The following is an 18,901-nucleotide window of genomic DNA, read 5'->3' on the forward strand; positions in this document are numbered from 1 at the left end:
CCGCATGCCCATCACCATTTTTGTCAGTAGGCAGTTGTTGTGCCTAGTGCATGATGGGTATCTATCGCTGGAGGAGCCTCTTCCCATCACAGCAGACCTCATTCACTGGGTTACTCGGCTTCCCTGTAAAGGAACAAACCCCACGACGATAGCTGGAAAAAGCAGCGATCTAGCTCTCGTAGAGGGCATGAAGGAAAAGTATAAGGTGGAGAAAAAGAAGAGGGGCTACATCTCCAGTATCAAGGATAAAGGGGTGCGTGTATCCACCCAACTCCTAGCCAGTAAAATAATGAGAAAATGTCGCACCGATGAAGTACCTGCGCTGGTGGTTGCGCTGACCAGGTAGTGCATGGAGGGGGTTCAATTCAACTCGGCCGAGTTCCTATGCGAAGAAATTTTGCTCAACTTCCAGTAGGCCCAGGAAGAGGGTAAGACATTCCACTACGTGTGGTTTCTCTTATCCATCTTACTGGTAGCAGGAGAACTACCGAAGGATAGCTAGTTCCCGAGCATCGACTAAGACTTACCAGAGGCTGCGAAGTATACTTCACACTGGGCCACCATGGACGCGAAACAAATTCGTGACATTAAAGTTTTTTGGATGCTCATGGAGGCAAGCATCTGCATGTAGATTAATAGGAGACCGCACCTGTCCCCCACGGTGCACAACAGTCTGCAGAGTTTTGCAGACTTCAAGGCGGGCATGCACAATATCTACATCTGGGCGTGAAAAGATTCGGCACACCAGTGGAAAAAGCTCCCTTTCATAGCCACTGACGATACGATCTTTATGGTGTCAAAGACATGGCCTCTCGAGTGGCACGCACTGGATTTGGCAGAGTTGGAGAAGACGGTAGCAGAGAAAAGAAAGGATGATGCCAAGCTGCGCGTCACCCAACTAGCCGAGAAAAGGCGAAACGAACAAGTGGCAACTGAAGTTAGGGCAGTCCGCGAAGTGGCACAGGCAGCCACAGAGCAGCAGAAGGCCACCGAAGTAGCAACAACAACACAGATAGTAGAGGCCACAAAAGTGCAGGCAAAAGAGGGCTAAGCAGGGTCTACAGGACAGGAGGCAGAGGACACGAAACTTGTAAAGGAGAGCACGGACCCAGAGATCGCATCTACATAGCTCAAACGGCCACACATCATAGAAAGATCCGATCCAAGAAAGAAGGTCAAGGCCTCAAATTTGGCCATCGACCTGATCACGTTAACTGGAGGTGATCTCCATGACATTGGCGAGACAGTTTGCAATGTCACTAGTGAAGCACTCCAAGACTTTATGATGGAGCAACAGACTGTGTTGGGGGGCCTAAGGGTGCAACTATAGGAGTTACAGGTGCAGTCCCCGCAGGAGGGTACCTTGTCTACCCACGTCGCAGCAGGCACATCAACAGCAAAACAGATGATCTGCGCAAAGATGGTCGATACAATAACCTTGCCAAACGGTGTGCTAGTCTCGGAGAGCACAATGGATCGGATGACACTGAATACAATGAAAGGAATTGGCCTTAACTTGGTTGCCCTTCCCTGTGACACACTTTATCAGCTGCAGGATGGGAGAACAGCAGAAATCCATGCCAAAGAGAGTCGCCCGATCCAGGTTCTAAGTGAGCAGAAGATTAATATAGAACAATTTAGCTTGCAGCGCAACAAGTTGGTGTCACACAACTGATAGCTGGCACAGACAATTGATGATGCTTGTCGGCACATCCCTGAGTTGTCCATTACAGTGGACATACCAACTAAAGTGTAGATCCATTGTTTGGAAACTGGAATCTAAAACACGCGTGAGGAAACAACAAGAGTGCAACTGGAGTTGAATCTCCAGATTGCCAAGCTACGGTTGAAGGCACAACCTTCCACTCCCCCAGAGGTCAAAGATCAGTGCAGTAGGAAGAGATTGGAGGTGCAGTCCGCGACTGTACCAACATGTTAGAGCAAGCATTGGAAGTCCTCACTATGCTGCAGGAGGACCCCAACATTCAGTGGCTGGAGACCGAGGCATGCAAACTCCAGCAACAATATGACAACATTATAGGGATTGCGTAGACAGTAGTCCTTAATCAGTGGCTTGCAAGGATGCAGCAGGCCAAGGCTTTTAAAGAGTAGGTGGATGTGGCACACCATAAAAAAGCAATTCTAAAAGTGCGTGTCCAACCGTGGATTGATGAAACTTTCACAATTACGGTGGATATTGAAGGAAATCTTGTGCAGATTCAAGGGATGCATGCATAGATATAGCGCAGCAAACCGGAAACCAAGGGTTCAGAAGCAAGAATGCAATAGGTTCAGCAGGCATCAGCTCAATGTGCTACCAACATTCAGGCCATTCAAGAACAACTGGAGGGACTCTGCGACAAGATCACCGCACCGACCGAGTGACTCGAGGGCGAGTCATGATGTTTGTGTTGGGGGCCTATTGGGCATGGAATCCCCCCACAACATGTTTTGGGGCTCAAAGCCCAAGTTTTCAGTATTATTGTTGTAAAAACTCCATGAATTGCGGGCACGGAGCGCGAAGTTTATGTTAGAGTCATAAGGTTGTCCACCCTAAGTTTTGAATGTAATTTTGGCTTGCCCATGGTCCGCGAACCATGGGATTGTATAAATAGAGAAAAGATCTAAGTGAAAAAGATATAAAAAGGAGTAGAAAGAGCGAAGTATGAGATAGAAGTACAAAGAAAGTGTCTAAGCGTGTCTTGGGTCGTAGTAGTAGGAAGAGGCTCTACAACTGAGTGCCCAGAGGCCTAGTAGAGTCCGCAGTTGAGTGCGCAGACCCCTACAGCTGAGTGCGCAGGGCGGAGTCGAGTCTGTAACCAAGGAAGAAAAATAATAAAGAGAAGTTTGATTCCAAATTTTGTGTATCTATTCTTGTGCTATTTCTTGTTTAATTATAATTTTTTCTTTATCGCGCACACTTATATGAACACTGAACGCTGGTAAATATAACTAGACATAGACTAATAAGATAAGAGATCGAATAATATCGGGTTTATAGTAAGGAATTAGATAATAACATTGTTTGGCCCCCAAGTAAGGTTGCACGAAGGCAGCATCTCAGGCTGCGACGTACGGGTAAATGCGCGTAGCAACGTTCGCGCAGGGTCGAACCACGGACCACCAAAAATCATCAGACATCTCCAGGGCGCAGAAACCTAGTTCTAGCACCCTCCCATACTACTTCGGATGAGACCTCGGTCCGTGCTCTGTGGACTATTGCCAAAAGGGCCAATAGTACCGGGATTCGTTTGGCTAATTCTCTTTTGAACCTGGGTCAAGTCCCTATAAGCCAACAATGTGAGTAAAGAATGCTTAGTGAACTTTTATTTAATTGCAAGGGTTTTATTGTTTGCACTGAGATTGACAGTTTCCCATTCCCTTTCGCAATTTACAGTTTTGAGTTGCAACTTGCATTTGATTTGGGATTTTTTTTATTTATTTCCTGAGTTAAATTTCTCCTTTATTCACACTTATTGACTCCCTATTTGATAACACAACATTTCGATTTATAGGTTAAGAGATAAATGGTTGTTGAGTAGACTCATTCTGGTACAGGAACATAGTGGTTCTAGTACAGGAACAAAATAGAATCGTTCCAGTACAAGAACAGAGCCAATTTATTACAGGAAAAAAAATTTCATAACAATAGAAATGAACACATTCTTGATTCCTAGTGTAGGAATCGCAGTACAGGAATAAATCCGCTTTTCGAATCTTTTGAGTTTGACACTTTATTGAGTAGCATGAATTTTGAGTTCATTTATTTTTTAAGCATTTTTCCAGCAGAGTCTTTTATTGCTATTTTATGAGTGAGAGTCTAGTTTCCAGTGTGGTGTGTGGTGTCATTGCACTAACTAGTGGTGTGAGGAGTTTCTATGCAAGCTACGGTTCTGTTTTGAAGGTTGCTAAAGTCCTTCCCTAGAATTTCCAGTGTTGCGTCTCAAATTCCACGTTCCCCAGATTGACATTAAATGTTCGTCCATTAATATGCCCTATATTACACCCAATCGTGATGCTCCTTGCCTTGGTAACTTTTTAAGTGGGATGAGTTGAGATTGGACATGAGTAGCCTAATATGAGTTATATGTAGTTCTTAGGCGAACAAGGCATATGTTGCATTTCAACAACACGTGAAAATCTGGGTTTGGTCTTAGAATCTTTGATGCAAACACACTTAAGTTCCACAACACATATATTTTGTACAACGAAATCTACACACATCAGGGGATCAACTAGTGCACATAACAATTTTAACTTTTTAAAACTCTTATTCATTATATTACAAACTATAATAGAACAAGCTAGAGCTCCTGTACCAGGGATTGTGGCCCTTTACAATCACACCGATACAAGGAATACAACTAAGGCTTGGTGTTAGTCCTTTGACAACCAATCTAGGTTGAACAAGATAACACTTGACCTACTTGCTGATGGTGGCCACACACAATCCTTTCAGTCCACGTGTCCTGAACACATGTGGTAGGTCCTCTTGCCTCCCTTTCTACAACTACTCAAGGTGCCTTTATCAATGAACTCAACTCCTTTAGGTTACTGAACTCGACTCAAAAAAAATTTCCCTCTAGCTACCTCCTTTTTCCGTCAAGGTCTCAAACACTTAGGGTCTTCTATCAACTGTTCATAACTACAGTTGTGAACAACTCTTTGGTGTGCCCATTTTTTCCATACGGTTGCTCCAAGATAACAAGTTTAGGGCTATGGAGGTCAACCTTCTTCTCACTGACTCAATCCTCTACAATAGAGTCAACTAGGGTTGGTTGGCTAGCCCACTCAACTGCTACTTTAGTTCTTAAAAGTTTTCACATCCTTAGGCCAAATAAAAAAGTCTAGGTTTTCAATGCTTACGGTCTTCGATCAGTTGTTCACCGTTTGTGAACAACTCTTTGGTATGCCCATTTTTTCCATATTTCTCCTCCAATATGACAAGTCTAGGGCTATGGAGGTCAACCTTCTTTCACTGACTCAATCCTCTATAATACAATGAACTAGGGCTAGTTAGCTAGCCCAATTGACTGCTACTTTATTCCTTAAAAGTTTGCACTCCCTTCTACCAGTCTTGTTGCCCTTCACAAGCATAGGACTTAGGGATCTTCTTTGATAGTCACCTAACAACCCTCCAACTATACTAGGACTGCCATCAATTTTCCCAACCAAAACAAATTATTTTACCAATATAGGGCCCACAATACTGCCCTCATCTAGGGCTCTTCAAATATGCCACCTAATAGTGATTTGAGTCCTCTCAAAATCACTATTTTTGTGTACCATTTTTTTTATTGTCCAATCTATGAAAAAATATGAACTACTCCTTGGATCATCCTTCTAACAATCTATAGATGACTAAATTGGGGTTACAAATCATCCACTAGTAGTCCATTGACTAATTGGTTATAGGCCACTTAAGATCTCTGTCCAAAACTCTATGGATAGTCCACCAAAATCAACTCCTCTTCATGTCATATGGCACATTTCTTATGTTCAATCTTCTACTCAGATTCCACCCTCCTTTGGATCTTCTATAAACCATATTCTAGATTTGTGTTCTATATTAATAAACCTCGCTTTAAGGGTTATGACATTTCTTCTTCTACACATATTTGTTAGTTAGATCAATGCATGTTGAGCAGTGCTAAGGAGTGTTGAGGCATCACAAAGGAGAACTAGGTCAAAATGCATGGAAATGAACAAATAATAGTGAGTGCCAGTGAATTCAAGTGGGTCAAGGACAAAGTGTTTTAGGAGAAGTTCATAATAGGATTTACAAGGGGTAAGCTTGTGATTGTGATAAGGGGATCGACAGAGTAGTTTTAGAAAAGGGAGACTTTGTGCTAGGCACAATGCTGTTTTTCCTTTAGCTATTATTTTTATATGACACGTGGAACATTTTGGCCAAATGCTCATGTTTTAAATTATTTTAGACAATTTCATATTGTACTTTTTTGTGTATAAATTTTGGGGCACTCTGCTTATGTCGTCTTATATCATGTGTGTCTTGTGGTTCTTGCAAACTCTTAGTTAATGCTTTATTGTTTATATGAACTAGACATGCATGTGAAATATTGTTTGTGTAAGCTATGTTGCCTAGCTTTTTTATGACCATGGCTAGATGTCATCCTTGTCTTGGTAAGTTCTTAAGTGGTACAAGCTGAGCTTGGACATCAATGGCCTAAGCTAAGTTATAGGTAGTTCTTAGGTGAACAAGGCACAATATACTTGTAATAGGTGTGATTGGTCAAGTTATTGAGGCTGAAGCAAGCCAATGTCACATGAACTGCAGTAGCTAAGGACTTGATTGGGTTCCCAAGTCATGAAAAAATGTAAGGCTAGTTGTGAGGGTGTGAGTGCCAAGGCATGCTAGGGAATGCTAACATGTGCTAGATAGTGCGAAGGCATGTCAAATATGATAATATGTGCCAAGTGCTAAGGCATGCCAAGATGTGCAAGGGTGTCACAATACGTGTCAGGGACTGTTAAGGCAAAAAAAAGAAGAAACAAGTTAAACTACAAGAAAATGAACACATAATAGGGTTAATAAGTCATCAATCTACCTTTTACAAGAGGGTCATGCTAGGAACACCAACACTAGGTGAGAATAGGTGCCAAGTTCCAAGTGTTAGTGCATTCTAAATGCCAAATATTCCTCTGTTACTTCTCATGTACTTTCAATTAATAGTTGATGTCAAATAACTTTTAATATTAAACCATGCCCAACTATACCAAGGCATCTCGACGAATGCTAGACATTCTAAGACTTTCTAAGTGCCAACACGTGCCAAGTGGCAATGTGTGTTAGGGAGTGATACACATGTTATGAAATGGCAGGGCATGTCGAAGAGTGCTAAGGTGTGCGAGAGAGTGCTAATGAATCTTGAGGAGTGTTAGGGAGTACTAGGGAAACACAAGGGAGCATTAGGTCAAAATGCATGGAAGTGAATGAATATGAGGTTGTGTGAGGGAGCGTCAACGAGTGCCTAGCATGCCAAGGAGGGAGTGACAAGGTATGCTAAGCACTAGTAAGGAATGCTAGGGAATATTAGGGCATGTCAATAAGTTCCATAGTGTGCTAGGGAGTTCCAGTGTGTGTTAACATGTGCCAAATAGTGCCAAGGCATGCCAAGACATGACATATGCTAACGAATAATAGGATGTGTAGGGTGCCAAGGTTTGTCAATATGTGTCAAAGAGTGCCAAGGAAACATAAGGAAGAGGAATGTTAAAATGCAAGGAACTAAACACATAAGAGGGTTAATAAGTTGGGGCTTTATCTTTTTCAAAAGTGGCATGTTAAGGACACTAATAATAAGTTCCAATACATGCCAAGTGGCAATGTGTGCCAAGTGCTAATGTATGTTAATGCATGCCAAAGTGTTCTAGGGCATGTTAGAGACTATAGGGCATGCCAACACATACTAGGAGAGTGCTAGGCTATGTTAGGGCCTACCAACATTTTCTTGGGTGTCCTAGTCATGGTAATATGTTCTAGGTACAAATATGTTCCAAGACATGCGAGCTGCCAAGGAATGTTAGTGTGTGCCAAAACATGTTAAGATGTGCCAAGAGTGTTGAGGAGTGCTAGGTCTCTCTTATTAATATAATTGACAGAGCTTGATTATGTATTAAATAATATAGTTCCTACACACATTGGTGGAACTTTATCTAAAGGGAATTTGTTAGATAATAAAACTAATAGAGATGAATCATGTGTTGACTCATAGGAAATTTATATTCTTATTACTTGAGGGAAATGATACGCACTAATTACTTCTTAACAAATTTACTGACTCTAACCACTATGGCCTTGGACACATAATGCAAAAGACTCCACAACAATGGTCTTAAATAATTATATTTTTACAAAAATATGGTAGCATGCACATCGCCTCATCAAAAACTGATTGGAATGATCAATGACGATGAACATCTTTTTACTGTCACCAAAAGCAACCAAAAAGAGCATTGGTGAGGGTCAATAAAATATCGTCACTAGAAGTGTCATGAAAGGGAGAGTTAGTGACGGGCCTTTAACAACCCTCACCAAAAGTGTCACTAAAAATGGCTTTGGTGGCAAACCTTAAAGAACCATCACTATATGCAGTTACAACAATGTTTTTTTAAGTACTATCACCATATGTGACATTCGTGACAGACCTTAAAGGTCTGTCACAAGCATGACCCTCACCAATGACCTTTTTTGTTGTAGTGAATTAAGCATGGCTTTAACCTCTTTAGGGTCAACTTATAGTCCTTCCCTAGAAATGGCATGACCCCCAAGTATTCTATTATGGTTTTGTAAAACTAACATTTTCTTAATTTAGCATACAATTATTTTTCCCTTAATGTTTGTAGCACCAATTTTAAGTGTTCCTTACATTGTTCTTCATGTATTGAATATATGAAGATGTCATCAATAAATAATGCACACATTTGTCTAAATATTTGTTGAGTATGATGTTCATCAAACACATAAAGGTTGTTGGGACATTAGTAAGGCTAAATGGTAACACTATAAACTCGTATTGTCCATATCTAGTCCTAAAAGTTGTTTTGTGAATATCTTCACTTCTTGTTGTCAATTGATGATATCATGTCCTTGAGTCAATTTTAGAAAAAATGGTTTCCCCCTTGCCTGATCAAATAGGTCATCAATACGGGGAAAAGGGTACTTATTTTTTATGGTTAACGTATTCAGCTGTCAGTAATCAACGAGCATTTTGAATGTGCCATATTTCTTTTTAAAAAATAACACCGGTGCCCCCCATGGTGACACACTAGACCTAATGTAGCCTTTATTCAACAAATCCTATAGCTTCATCTTCAGCTCTAGTAATTTAGGTGGATTCATCCGGGAAGGTGCTCTAGATACTGGGGTTGTAATAGGTACTAAATCAATGGAGAAGTCTCTATCCCTGTGAGGGAGTAAGTCGAGAATCTCCTCTAGAAAAATTTATGGAATTCGTTAATAATGGGCAAGGTATATAAGTTTTTCTCCTCACCTAGTTGTTTACCCTCTTCCACATGAACCATAACTAATTGGCACCCCTTCCATGCACTCCTTTTCTTTTGTAAAGTTGTAATTTGTCTAACTGATATGGGTTTTGGCACACCTTGAATTGTTTAAGTTTTTCCTTGTTGATTCACATAAGTCACTATTTTTGCTAAGCAATTTCTAATGGATCTGTATCTTTCCAACCAATCCATATCTATCAATATATCATATGATCCTAGAGGAAGTGCATTTAAGTTCACTGTTGTGAAATAACCATTAAAATTGAGATGAAATTGCCTTACTTGGTTGGTTACTCTTCTCTTGATGCCTATTTCTAGTTGAACCAACTAGGCATCTCTATATTTTTTAGTTTTAATTTTACATTTTTCTGCCATTTCTGGTCCAATATAACTTAAACTTACCCCGAAATCAATTAAAACAGAAATGGGTTGGTTGAAAATAGCACCTTCAATTTCAATAATTATACATTGATGCTTCACTTGTTTATCCTCCAAGGCTGCACTTATTCTAGGAATATTCCTAGCAAGGTCATTTAATATAGTGGCTTCATGAACAAATTTTATATTTTATACAAATCTAGAATTGTGAGTATAGTCCCACAATAGATGGGGTTCACCACACCCCCAACATTTGAATGATACTTTTGTTGGGTGTGGAGCCTGCTTATCTTATTTATTTAGAGGTATCGCCAGATTGGACCCCAATTCATAATGTGGCGGAAACACCGCCTATAATATTTATGCTGCAGGGGGAGTCCAGGGGGGCGGGCGACTACGACCTTTGGGAGCCTCCCCCTGGCAAGGGATCGAGGGAAGCACCCCTGAAGCAAAAAATAGATGTAAAATTGTCTTGTAAAATGTTGTAATTTCGTAGTCAATCTGAGTCGTTCATTAGGTGGAGATCTTACAATAGATGTTATGTTTAATTTAGGGTTTTTTTCCCTATAAGGCAACCCCTCGCTATATATGAGGGAATTGTATTGCGTCTATGTAGATCTGTATTCTGAGTGAGAAGAGAGAGGAGATTAAGTGAGAGAGAAGAGGGAATTATAGCAAATCTATTGTAGGTTGTATCTCTTAAGTTGGCTGGATAATATAAAAGGAAGGACTGGTTGTTTCTCCATGGACGTAGCCCAATCTAGGTGAACCACATATATCTATGTCTCTCTTGTCTTATGTGTTTTCTGTGTTTGTATTTCTACAATATATTTTATGTGTTCCATTGCTCTGTAATATTTAATTTTCTAACAACTTTATCCTTGTCCACAATACTTATTTTAACATTCAGATCCATGGGGTTTGACCCCACTTGAGAGTGTGCCAGTTGATTTTCATTTCCTTTACTGAACTTCCTCCTTTGGTTTATCTTTACTAAAATTCTTAAGATATCCAGGTTCATGTCACTTAGCTCCCACTGTAGGTTTGGTTATGTCCTTATTTTTCTATAATTTAGGGCCTTCACCCTTATTTTTGAACTGCTGGTAATGTGGCCTAGCCTTCCTTACAGCTTCATCAATCGACCTCGGATTCTCAAACTGAATTCTCTCCTTGTACACAGTAAGAAAATAGTTCCCAAATCGCGCACCTTATCTTTTTCTTCTTTGATGTAAGGTACATACCACAAGAAGTTTGTAAACTTTACCACAAATTCATCCATTGTAAGTTTTCCCAATATTAATTCATGAAACTCCTTGGTGCAATCATCATAATATCACTCACTTAAATGTCAATTTTTGAACTATTTTCGGAAACCCTCCCAAGATACTACCCTTTCTTCAAGAAAATGTACAATCTTAGCCTCTTCCCACTAAAGCGTAGTTTTACCTTGTAGTTGTTGAATGGCCAATCTAACCTTCATATTACTCTCATAATCATAAACCTGAAAGTATTTAGTCATATTAAGTAACCAAGCCTTCACGTCTTCTCATTTTCCCCATAAAAATTAAGGGGATTGATTTTTTGGAATTCCCCTTCTATGATCCATGTGGTATTGGTGTCTACCCGCCTATTCCACTTGGACCCCCGCCATTGTTTCTTTTAGTTTTTTAGTTTCCTTAATTGTAGCACACTTTACTATTTTTGGCAGTTTTTTGGGTCTGGAACTTCAAGAGCCATTTTGAGGCCCTAAACGACATTTTTTGGGAAAATCACTAGTGGTGGATATGATTTTTCAACGCCACATTAATTTTCAGCAGTTGCATTCCTCGAATAGATATTTCTAACGAGGCATCATGTGCATCAAACAGAGATTGAATGCCAAAGTTACAACCTCAAGAATTTGATGTACCAACTTACCCCAACGTGGCCCATACTTTGGCGTTTCATCTCCTAGGGTTAGGTTTTTGGATGCTTTGGGTTTTCCATTATTTCTCAATAATAAATAGCCCCTCAAGTTTAATTGTAACATAGTTCAGAGGAATGTAGCCGCCACATCTCTTTTCAGAGATAAGCTACCATAGCCTAAACTAGTCTTATTTCCATGATGTTTGTAACCATATTTTAGTATCTGATATTAAGGAAATGAAGTGTTATTTATGTTGCATCTCTATATTTATGGTTATATCTATAATTTGTTACATTCTTGTTTAAATTTAGATGAGTGGTATCAGAGCGGTTTTCTATTTCTCTACTTTTCCTTGCATTTCGCCAATGAGGTTGGGATATAAGTAGTTAGGGATTGAAATAATTGAACCTTTGCAAGACCAGCATCACAAATCCCAATGGGGTCCCATGGCGAAAGAAAAGAAAGACGAGGGAGCAGGAGATCCTTTCAAAAAAATTCTCAAATAAGCCTTTGAGCGACAGAGGAATGCGATGACGGAAAAATTCGTCCAGATCCTTCAGCGGCTACCCAAGAGCAACGCATCTACTTCCAGCAGCTAGTCTGAAAGCACCACACCCTTTAAGGTAGAACTCAACTTTGACATTCTCGTATTTGATGGTCAGATAGATGTGGACAATGTAGATAAATGGTTAAATCTGCTAGAAGGATATTTTTCTATTCATCATTTTTCCAGATGGGAAAATATTACTTTTTCTCTACTCAAAGTCGGCCCCCATGTCAAGGACTGGTGGGAAACCTACTTTGATAAGAAGGATGAAAGTACACCCTCACTATTTTCGGCCACACCCACTTGGGATTCATTTTGGGATGCCATCAGGGAAAATTACTACCTTGTCAAGAGCTATAAGGATAAATAGATAAAGTGGGTCACCCTGTGAAAGGGAAGGGACCAAGATGTGCCAGAGTCTACGAATATTTTTCATACCCTTCGCACGAAGTGGGGTATTAGATATTCTGAGAAACATTTGGTACTCAAGTATGTGACTACCTACATAGGTACATCTGGAATGAGATGGAGTTCCTGGACATATCCTCGCTCGACACGACGCGCCGATATGATGTCAAGATCGAGTAGAAGTTTAAACAGAAAAATTGAGACTTTGGATCTGCGAATCCGAAGCAAGGGAAAGGCACCCCCAAAACCACAGAGCTAAGGGGGGGTGGCCAAGGATATCCCACTGGTGGCACAAGAAAATAATAACACCATGAAGAAAAATAAGGACACGAGAAAGTGGTGTGAGTTTCATAAGAGCTACACTAACAACACAAGTGAGTGTCGGGCCAAGCAGTCTTTGGTGGTCGAGTTGAAGGATTCTAAGTCTGATGCATGTTATGAATCTGAGTTAGAACCTTACAAGTGGATTGACAAACGGAAGCAGATTATTGACGGAGAGCGTAGCGCCACTGTGGCAACCACCAAGATGCAGAAAATCAAGCCTGAAGATCCAAAAGAGGGGGAACACTTATTCCACTCACAAATTTGGGTGAAGGGTTCTCCGCTGCAGTTCATTATCGACAATGGGAGCCACAAGAACCTCATTTCAGCAAAGTTCATGAAGCAGTTGAGCCTATCGACTATAACACATCCATAGTAGTACACCATCGGGTGGCTTCACCAAGGACATGACCTCTGTGTCATCTAGTAGTGTTGCCTTGCCTACAGCATCAAGCCCTTCACAAGTGAGGTATTGTGTGATGTTGCCCCTCTTGAAGTGTTTAATGTATTATTAGGTCAACCATACTTACGGAAGCCGCATGATGTATATGAGTGTAGACCCCACTCTGTTATTATTTATTAGGGTACTAAGTTTTATAGGATATTGTAGGTAGCCCCACCTACCACCATCTCTTTCATCTCTAGTAACCGATGCAGTAAGGTCATCTCTCAAACTCGGAAATTTGTTTTCTCTTTTGTTCACTCTTAAAGTAAGGGGAAGGTCATAGCCACATCCATGGTCCCTAGTAGGGGTTCCTCCAAGCAGTAGAAGTAGGTGGATGTCGTCGTGAATGAATACAGGGAAATCTTCTCCTCACCCATAGGGGTTTCCTTGCATTGTCAGGTCAAGCATCCAATCGATCTGACTCCCGGAGCATTGTTACACAACCGCTGATATATCATCTCTCCATTCTAGAAAACGAAGAGATTAAGCGGTAAATCCAGGAATTGCTGGAAAAAGTGCACATCCAACCAAGTTCCTCACCTTGTGGAAGTCTGATTGTACTTGTACAGAAGAAGGATGGGACTTGGAGGCTCTGTATTGATTATCGAGCACTAAACAAAATCATTGTCAGGAACAGATATCCAATCCCATAGATTAATGACTTGTTGGACCAACTCAAGGGGCTAAGTATTTTAGGAAGATCAATCTGAAGTCTGGTTATCATGAGATTCCAATCAAGCCCATAGATGTATGGAAGACTGCCTTTAAATCAAAGGAATACCTTTTTGAATGGTTGGTTATGCCCTTGGGGTTGAAAAATGCCCCTGCCACTTTTATGAGGCTAAGGGATGACATCTTGTAGCCCTTCACCAACTCCTTTGTGGTGGTTTATCTGGACGACATCATCATCTTCAACAAGAGTTGGGAAGAATATTTGCAACACATTTCGCAGGTCCTTCAAACCCTTTGTCAAAGTAGGCCAACTCCTTCACCATGGCAAGTGGCTCATCAAGGACCAAGCTCAACAGAAGTTTCCTCATCTCATGGAGGAACTCAACGCAATGGGAGCCATTGCTTCCTAAAGGGGGAGGAATGATCCAAGTGGATATTGGTGGCCACCCACCTATTCCACTTGGACCCCCAACATTATTTCTTTCAGTTTTTTAGTTTCCTTGATTGTAGCACATTTTACTATTTTTGGCAGTTTTGGGTCCTAAACTTCTCGAGCCATTTTGAGGTCGTAAATGATGTTTTTTTGCAAAATAACTGGTGGTGAATATGATTTTTCAACACCATATTATCTATCAGTGTTTGTATTCCTCAGATAGATATTTCTAAGGAACTATCATGTGCATCAAACAAAGATCGTATGCTAAAGCTACGACCCCAGGAAGTTGATATAGAAATTTACGCCAATGGGGCCCATAGTTTGGTGTTTCATCTTCTAAGGTTAGGTGTTTGGATTTTTGGGGTTTTCCATTATTTCTCAAGAAATAAATAGGCCCTCAAGCCTCATTGTAACAAAGTTTAGAGGCATGTAGCTGCAACATATCTTCTCAGAGATAAGCTACCATCGCCCAAGCTAGAATTATTTCCATTCTATTTGTAAGCATATTTCAGCATCTGATATTAATCAAATGAAGTGTTAATTCTGTTGCATATCTATATTTATGGTTATATCTGTAATTTGTTTCATTCCTTTTTAAATTCAAATCATTGTAATTCTATTTATTTCTTTCTCTTTTGTCTTCGAGGATATGCTCTATTAGAATCTCCCCCACTTTAATTTCTTTTTTATTTTATACTCTTTTGATTTCCTTTCTCCATGCTAAGATCCAATTTTATATGACAAAGATTTTTCAGTCATTCCTCTAATCATTCTCTCCTTCTCTTCACTAGTCCTTAACAAACGTTCGTTTCTAGTTCTAAGATAACCCAATTCTTGTTGTAAACACTTAATAGTATCCACCAACTGAGATTTTTTTGGATATTGTTGGGATGTGGTCCCCTGGGTCAGTTTTGGGGTAAAAACCCAAGTTCTATTGTAAATTTTGATGAAAAGATGTAAAGTCTCCGCAAATTATGGATGCGGAGTGCGTAGTTAGTTAGGAGTCAAAAAGGGTTTTTACCCTTGTTCACATAAAGTTGAGTCGGTTTTTGATAAGTGTGTCTCAGAGAGTCTAAGAGAGATCTATGTCTTTGTCTATGGTACAATGAAAGGATTCTAGAGAGTTAGCACAAAAAAGTAATTCTTAGAGGGGGGAAGGCTCTACAACTGAGTGCACAGAGGCCTACAATAGTGTCCATAGCTGAGTGCGCAGGGAAGTTTTGAGTTTGTAAACTTATACTGAAGATCAATAAAGAAGACTGTTGGAGAAATTCAGGGGTTTTATCTGTTTACTTCTGTTATTTATGTTAACAATGTAGGTTGTGATGAAATGATTTCCTTATGAAATATTGATATATTGGTGCGAGAATCTACTGAATATGTCTTATTAACTGAATGTAATACAAGATAATCATTTACGCAAATAATATAATATATTCTGTTACATTCATTAAGCACTTAAGTAGATCAGAATAGATTCTTATCTAAGGGCAGTTTATGGTGGGCGTAAGTAGATAATTCACTTGCTCAAGGTCCACAAAAGTTGATCGTAAACCTTTGCGGAGGTATAGGGTCCGTTCCAAGGAAGTTACAATACAAAGCGCTAAGGTCTTACAGATCTACGCGAAGACAGACCTAGGGCATAAAAAGACATCACGCTGATATTTGGATGCAGAAACTTGGTTCAAGCATCCACCCATACTACTTCGGGTGAGACTTCAATCCACGTTAAGCGGGTTGATGCCGAAAGGGCTGGTAGTGTAGGGTTTTGTTTCGCGTAATTAACTCTGAACCTGGGTCAAGACCCACTAAGCAAAAAAATGGTTCCATTTCTAGGACCGAGATCTACTTATGGATATGCGTGATGTCGCATCACTCGAATCTGATCAAAAAGGAAATTGAGAAGTGGTTGGATAAAAAATTCTGCGAATTCATGGCACAAAAAAACAGTAATTCACGCAAGTCGAAAGAACAGTGGTTGGACAAATACTTATACACAGAAGTCCATGAAATTTTGTTCTACACCTTCCCAATCGAACTATACAGACGGATAGCTAAATTGGCAGATGACCAAGGAAGGTGGAAGCTTGATGGTTTAATAGTGTGGACTCCAGAATTATTGCGGATGCTGGAAGCTTGTGAGGATAATATTGCAAACATTGTTGATCACTGGCTTGATCACATCATAGGAGGATTTGTGATAGAGTTCGTAGTTGATACCTCAGTCAGTTAGAGCGAGGCAGAGCGACAATTCTTCAACGGACTACAAGGTAAGTATTTGAAATCTTTGAATACTTGGATTAAGATGCTCTTGTGTGAGAAACGGGTTATGCCATTGCCTGGATGTTTGGGTCTACACGAAGTGGATGGAGCTTTAGAAATCAAGAAAAAGTAGGTCCTGAATATAGCCCATTGATTGGACCTCCTTTGAGTTACGATGAGGGAGCAGTACAAGCTTCATCACGGAGTGATTTCCAATTGATAAGACACGGTTTTCCGCGAATACCTCATCCATCCTCTCCACCTCTAAATTCACCTCCATACCATACATCTTCACCTACACCACCACCATCGTTGCTCAACATGTTGAATACGATGAAGTTGCTAGTTTTCAAGAGCATAGGGAGTGAGGATGCGGATCAATTTTGGTTCATTAAAATGCTATGGGGACATCACAACAAATTACCGATGATAATATAAATAAGGCATAGTTGGTTACCACCTTGCAGGATCACGCGCTGACATGGTATATTAAGTATTGCATTGATAATCCTTTGGCATCATTAGTGGATACTAAAGCTGCTTTGAACAAGGAATTTATTAAGCCCAAGTCTGACTCACAGTCAGTAGTTGGATTCAAGGAAATAAAGATGAGGGCTGGTGAAATGCCCTAGGAGTTAGATCAAAGATTGAAGTGTGTGATCCATGAAGCTAATATGCAGATCACAGATGGTTAGCACCACGAATGGTTTATAGCCTCTCTTCTGTCTCACCTGATGATTTATTTGTCACAACAAAAGATAAGAACCTAGGCAGAATCCCTGGAAATTGTGATGAGGTTGCATGAGATGCCTATTCAGGACCCGATGTTGGGAGTTCAACAGATTCACTTGCAGTTGCAAAACCTCTGCTTAGAATTGCAAAGCTTGAAAAAGGAAAAGGAGGCTAGGTCAGAGGTGCGCGAGGAACTCTGGTGTCTCAAGTGTAAGAGCCAGGGGCATGATAAAGACCCCTTCCCTATCTTTGTGAATTATATTACAGGGGGGAATCGATGCCCCTGAGCCAGGAAGCTCCTACAGGCCCAAGTCAGGGGCCTGCGCTATGGTGCGCTATTTGTCAGGTGCCCAGAAAACATGTGACAGATAATTTTCATCTGCTAAAAAAGTTTGTTCAGACACCTCAACAATTGTTTTGCAATTTCTGCAAATTATTAGGCCACGATGAGTGCCACTATCACAACTACAAATTGATGATGGAAAGAATGCTTACATATTGAATGTAAGCAGAAACTTGGCCTCCAGATCAGGGCACAGGAGGGGCACATGGAGGATATCATGGAAGAGTACGAGGCCGAGGAGGAGGATGGCCTAGTAGAGGCCGCAGTCAAGTTATTTGCTATAACTGTGGAATTCCAGGACACTATGCAAGGGAATGTCAAAATCCAACGCATCCATCATGCCAATATTGCAGTTAGTTTGACCACTCTATAAAAGAGTTCCCTGTGTTAATAGCCAAGATGTAGGAAAAGAAGGACAAAGCTTGGAATCCTACACAAAATTTATAGATGATGAGGGTTGAACACTACAAAGATTACCCAAACATGAATATAGTACTGAGAAGCGAAGTAACAAATGGGGACGATAAGGGAAAGCAGCCTGGAGCAGATGAATTGGTCCGCAAGGCCCCGATAAAGGAGGTGAGTTTTCATCTGGAGTGCGCAAAGGAAATGTTTATGGAAGCTAAGAAAAGCTTCATGGAGGAATCTACCTCATGACGTCAAAACAAAGTATTAGAAACCAGCGCACCCACAGAGGTTGATCCCTCTGTACTCACCACACTCTTGGAGACCTGTATGAAAATGTTGCATGATAGCCAAGCTGTGAAGGGGCTATAGGAGTTGATAAACAAGTGCATTGGTAAGGAAAATACTCCTGATTGACAGTACGTAGTCCAAAATATTGGTAAACATAAGGCAAGAATAGAGCGCGAGATGAGGCTCACTGCGCAAATAGGAGACTATGAGATGGATCATGTTATTTTAGATCTAGGGTTTGACGTGAATGTTTTTCCTAAAAAGACATGGGAGTGAATGGGGATAACTGCGTTGTAATGGTATCTTATGCAACTGAGGGTGGCAAACCAACAAAATATTATCCATGTGGGACGACTACAGGGAGTCGCTATAGATATAGATGGTGCAAGGGAGTTGGATAATTTTGAAGTAATAGAGATCGTTGATGATAGTAATCCATATCCTTCACTTCTTATTATTGATTAGGCCATTGATATGAACAGGTTCATCAACTTGAAGAAATGGACAATGTCGTTTGAAAGGAAATCGCTCCGCGTTGTAGTACCGTTGGACCCTGCAGAAGGACCGCGCTATACTGAATCGGTACGCGACTAAGAAGAAAGTGATGATGACTTGGATCAAATTTACAAAATAACAGTGTGAGACCAAGACTAGATTAATCGAATTGTTGATGGATGGATTGCATGGGACTACAAAAGCTCCTGTACCTCAGATTCAGATGAAGAGTT

At 40.5% G+C, this 18,901-nt stretch overlaps 1 protein-coding gene across 1 annotated transcript in view; it reads left to right on the forward strand.

Moving 5' to 3' along the window:
• Window positions 1-1,420: 1,420 nt before the first annotated feature.
• Window positions 1,421-18,901, forward strand: part of FH (frataxin-like protein) — an 87,275-nt gene continuing 69,794 nt past the window's right edge. The window contains exon 1 of the mRNA XM_089454430.1: window positions 1,421-1,656. Within this exon, the coding sequence (XP_089310556.1) occupies window positions 1,421-1,656 (236 nt within the window). The remainder of the gene's footprint in view (window positions 1,657-18,901) is intronic.

Source organism: Pinus tabuliformis, chromosome 7, assembly GCF_031772625.1.
Source record: "Pinus tabuliformis cultivar Carrire ecotype Pingquan chromosome 7, CPIR1, whole genome shotgun sequence".
NCBI lineage: Eukaryota > Viridiplantae > Streptophyta > Pinopsida > Pinales > Pinaceae > Pinus > Pinus tabuliformis.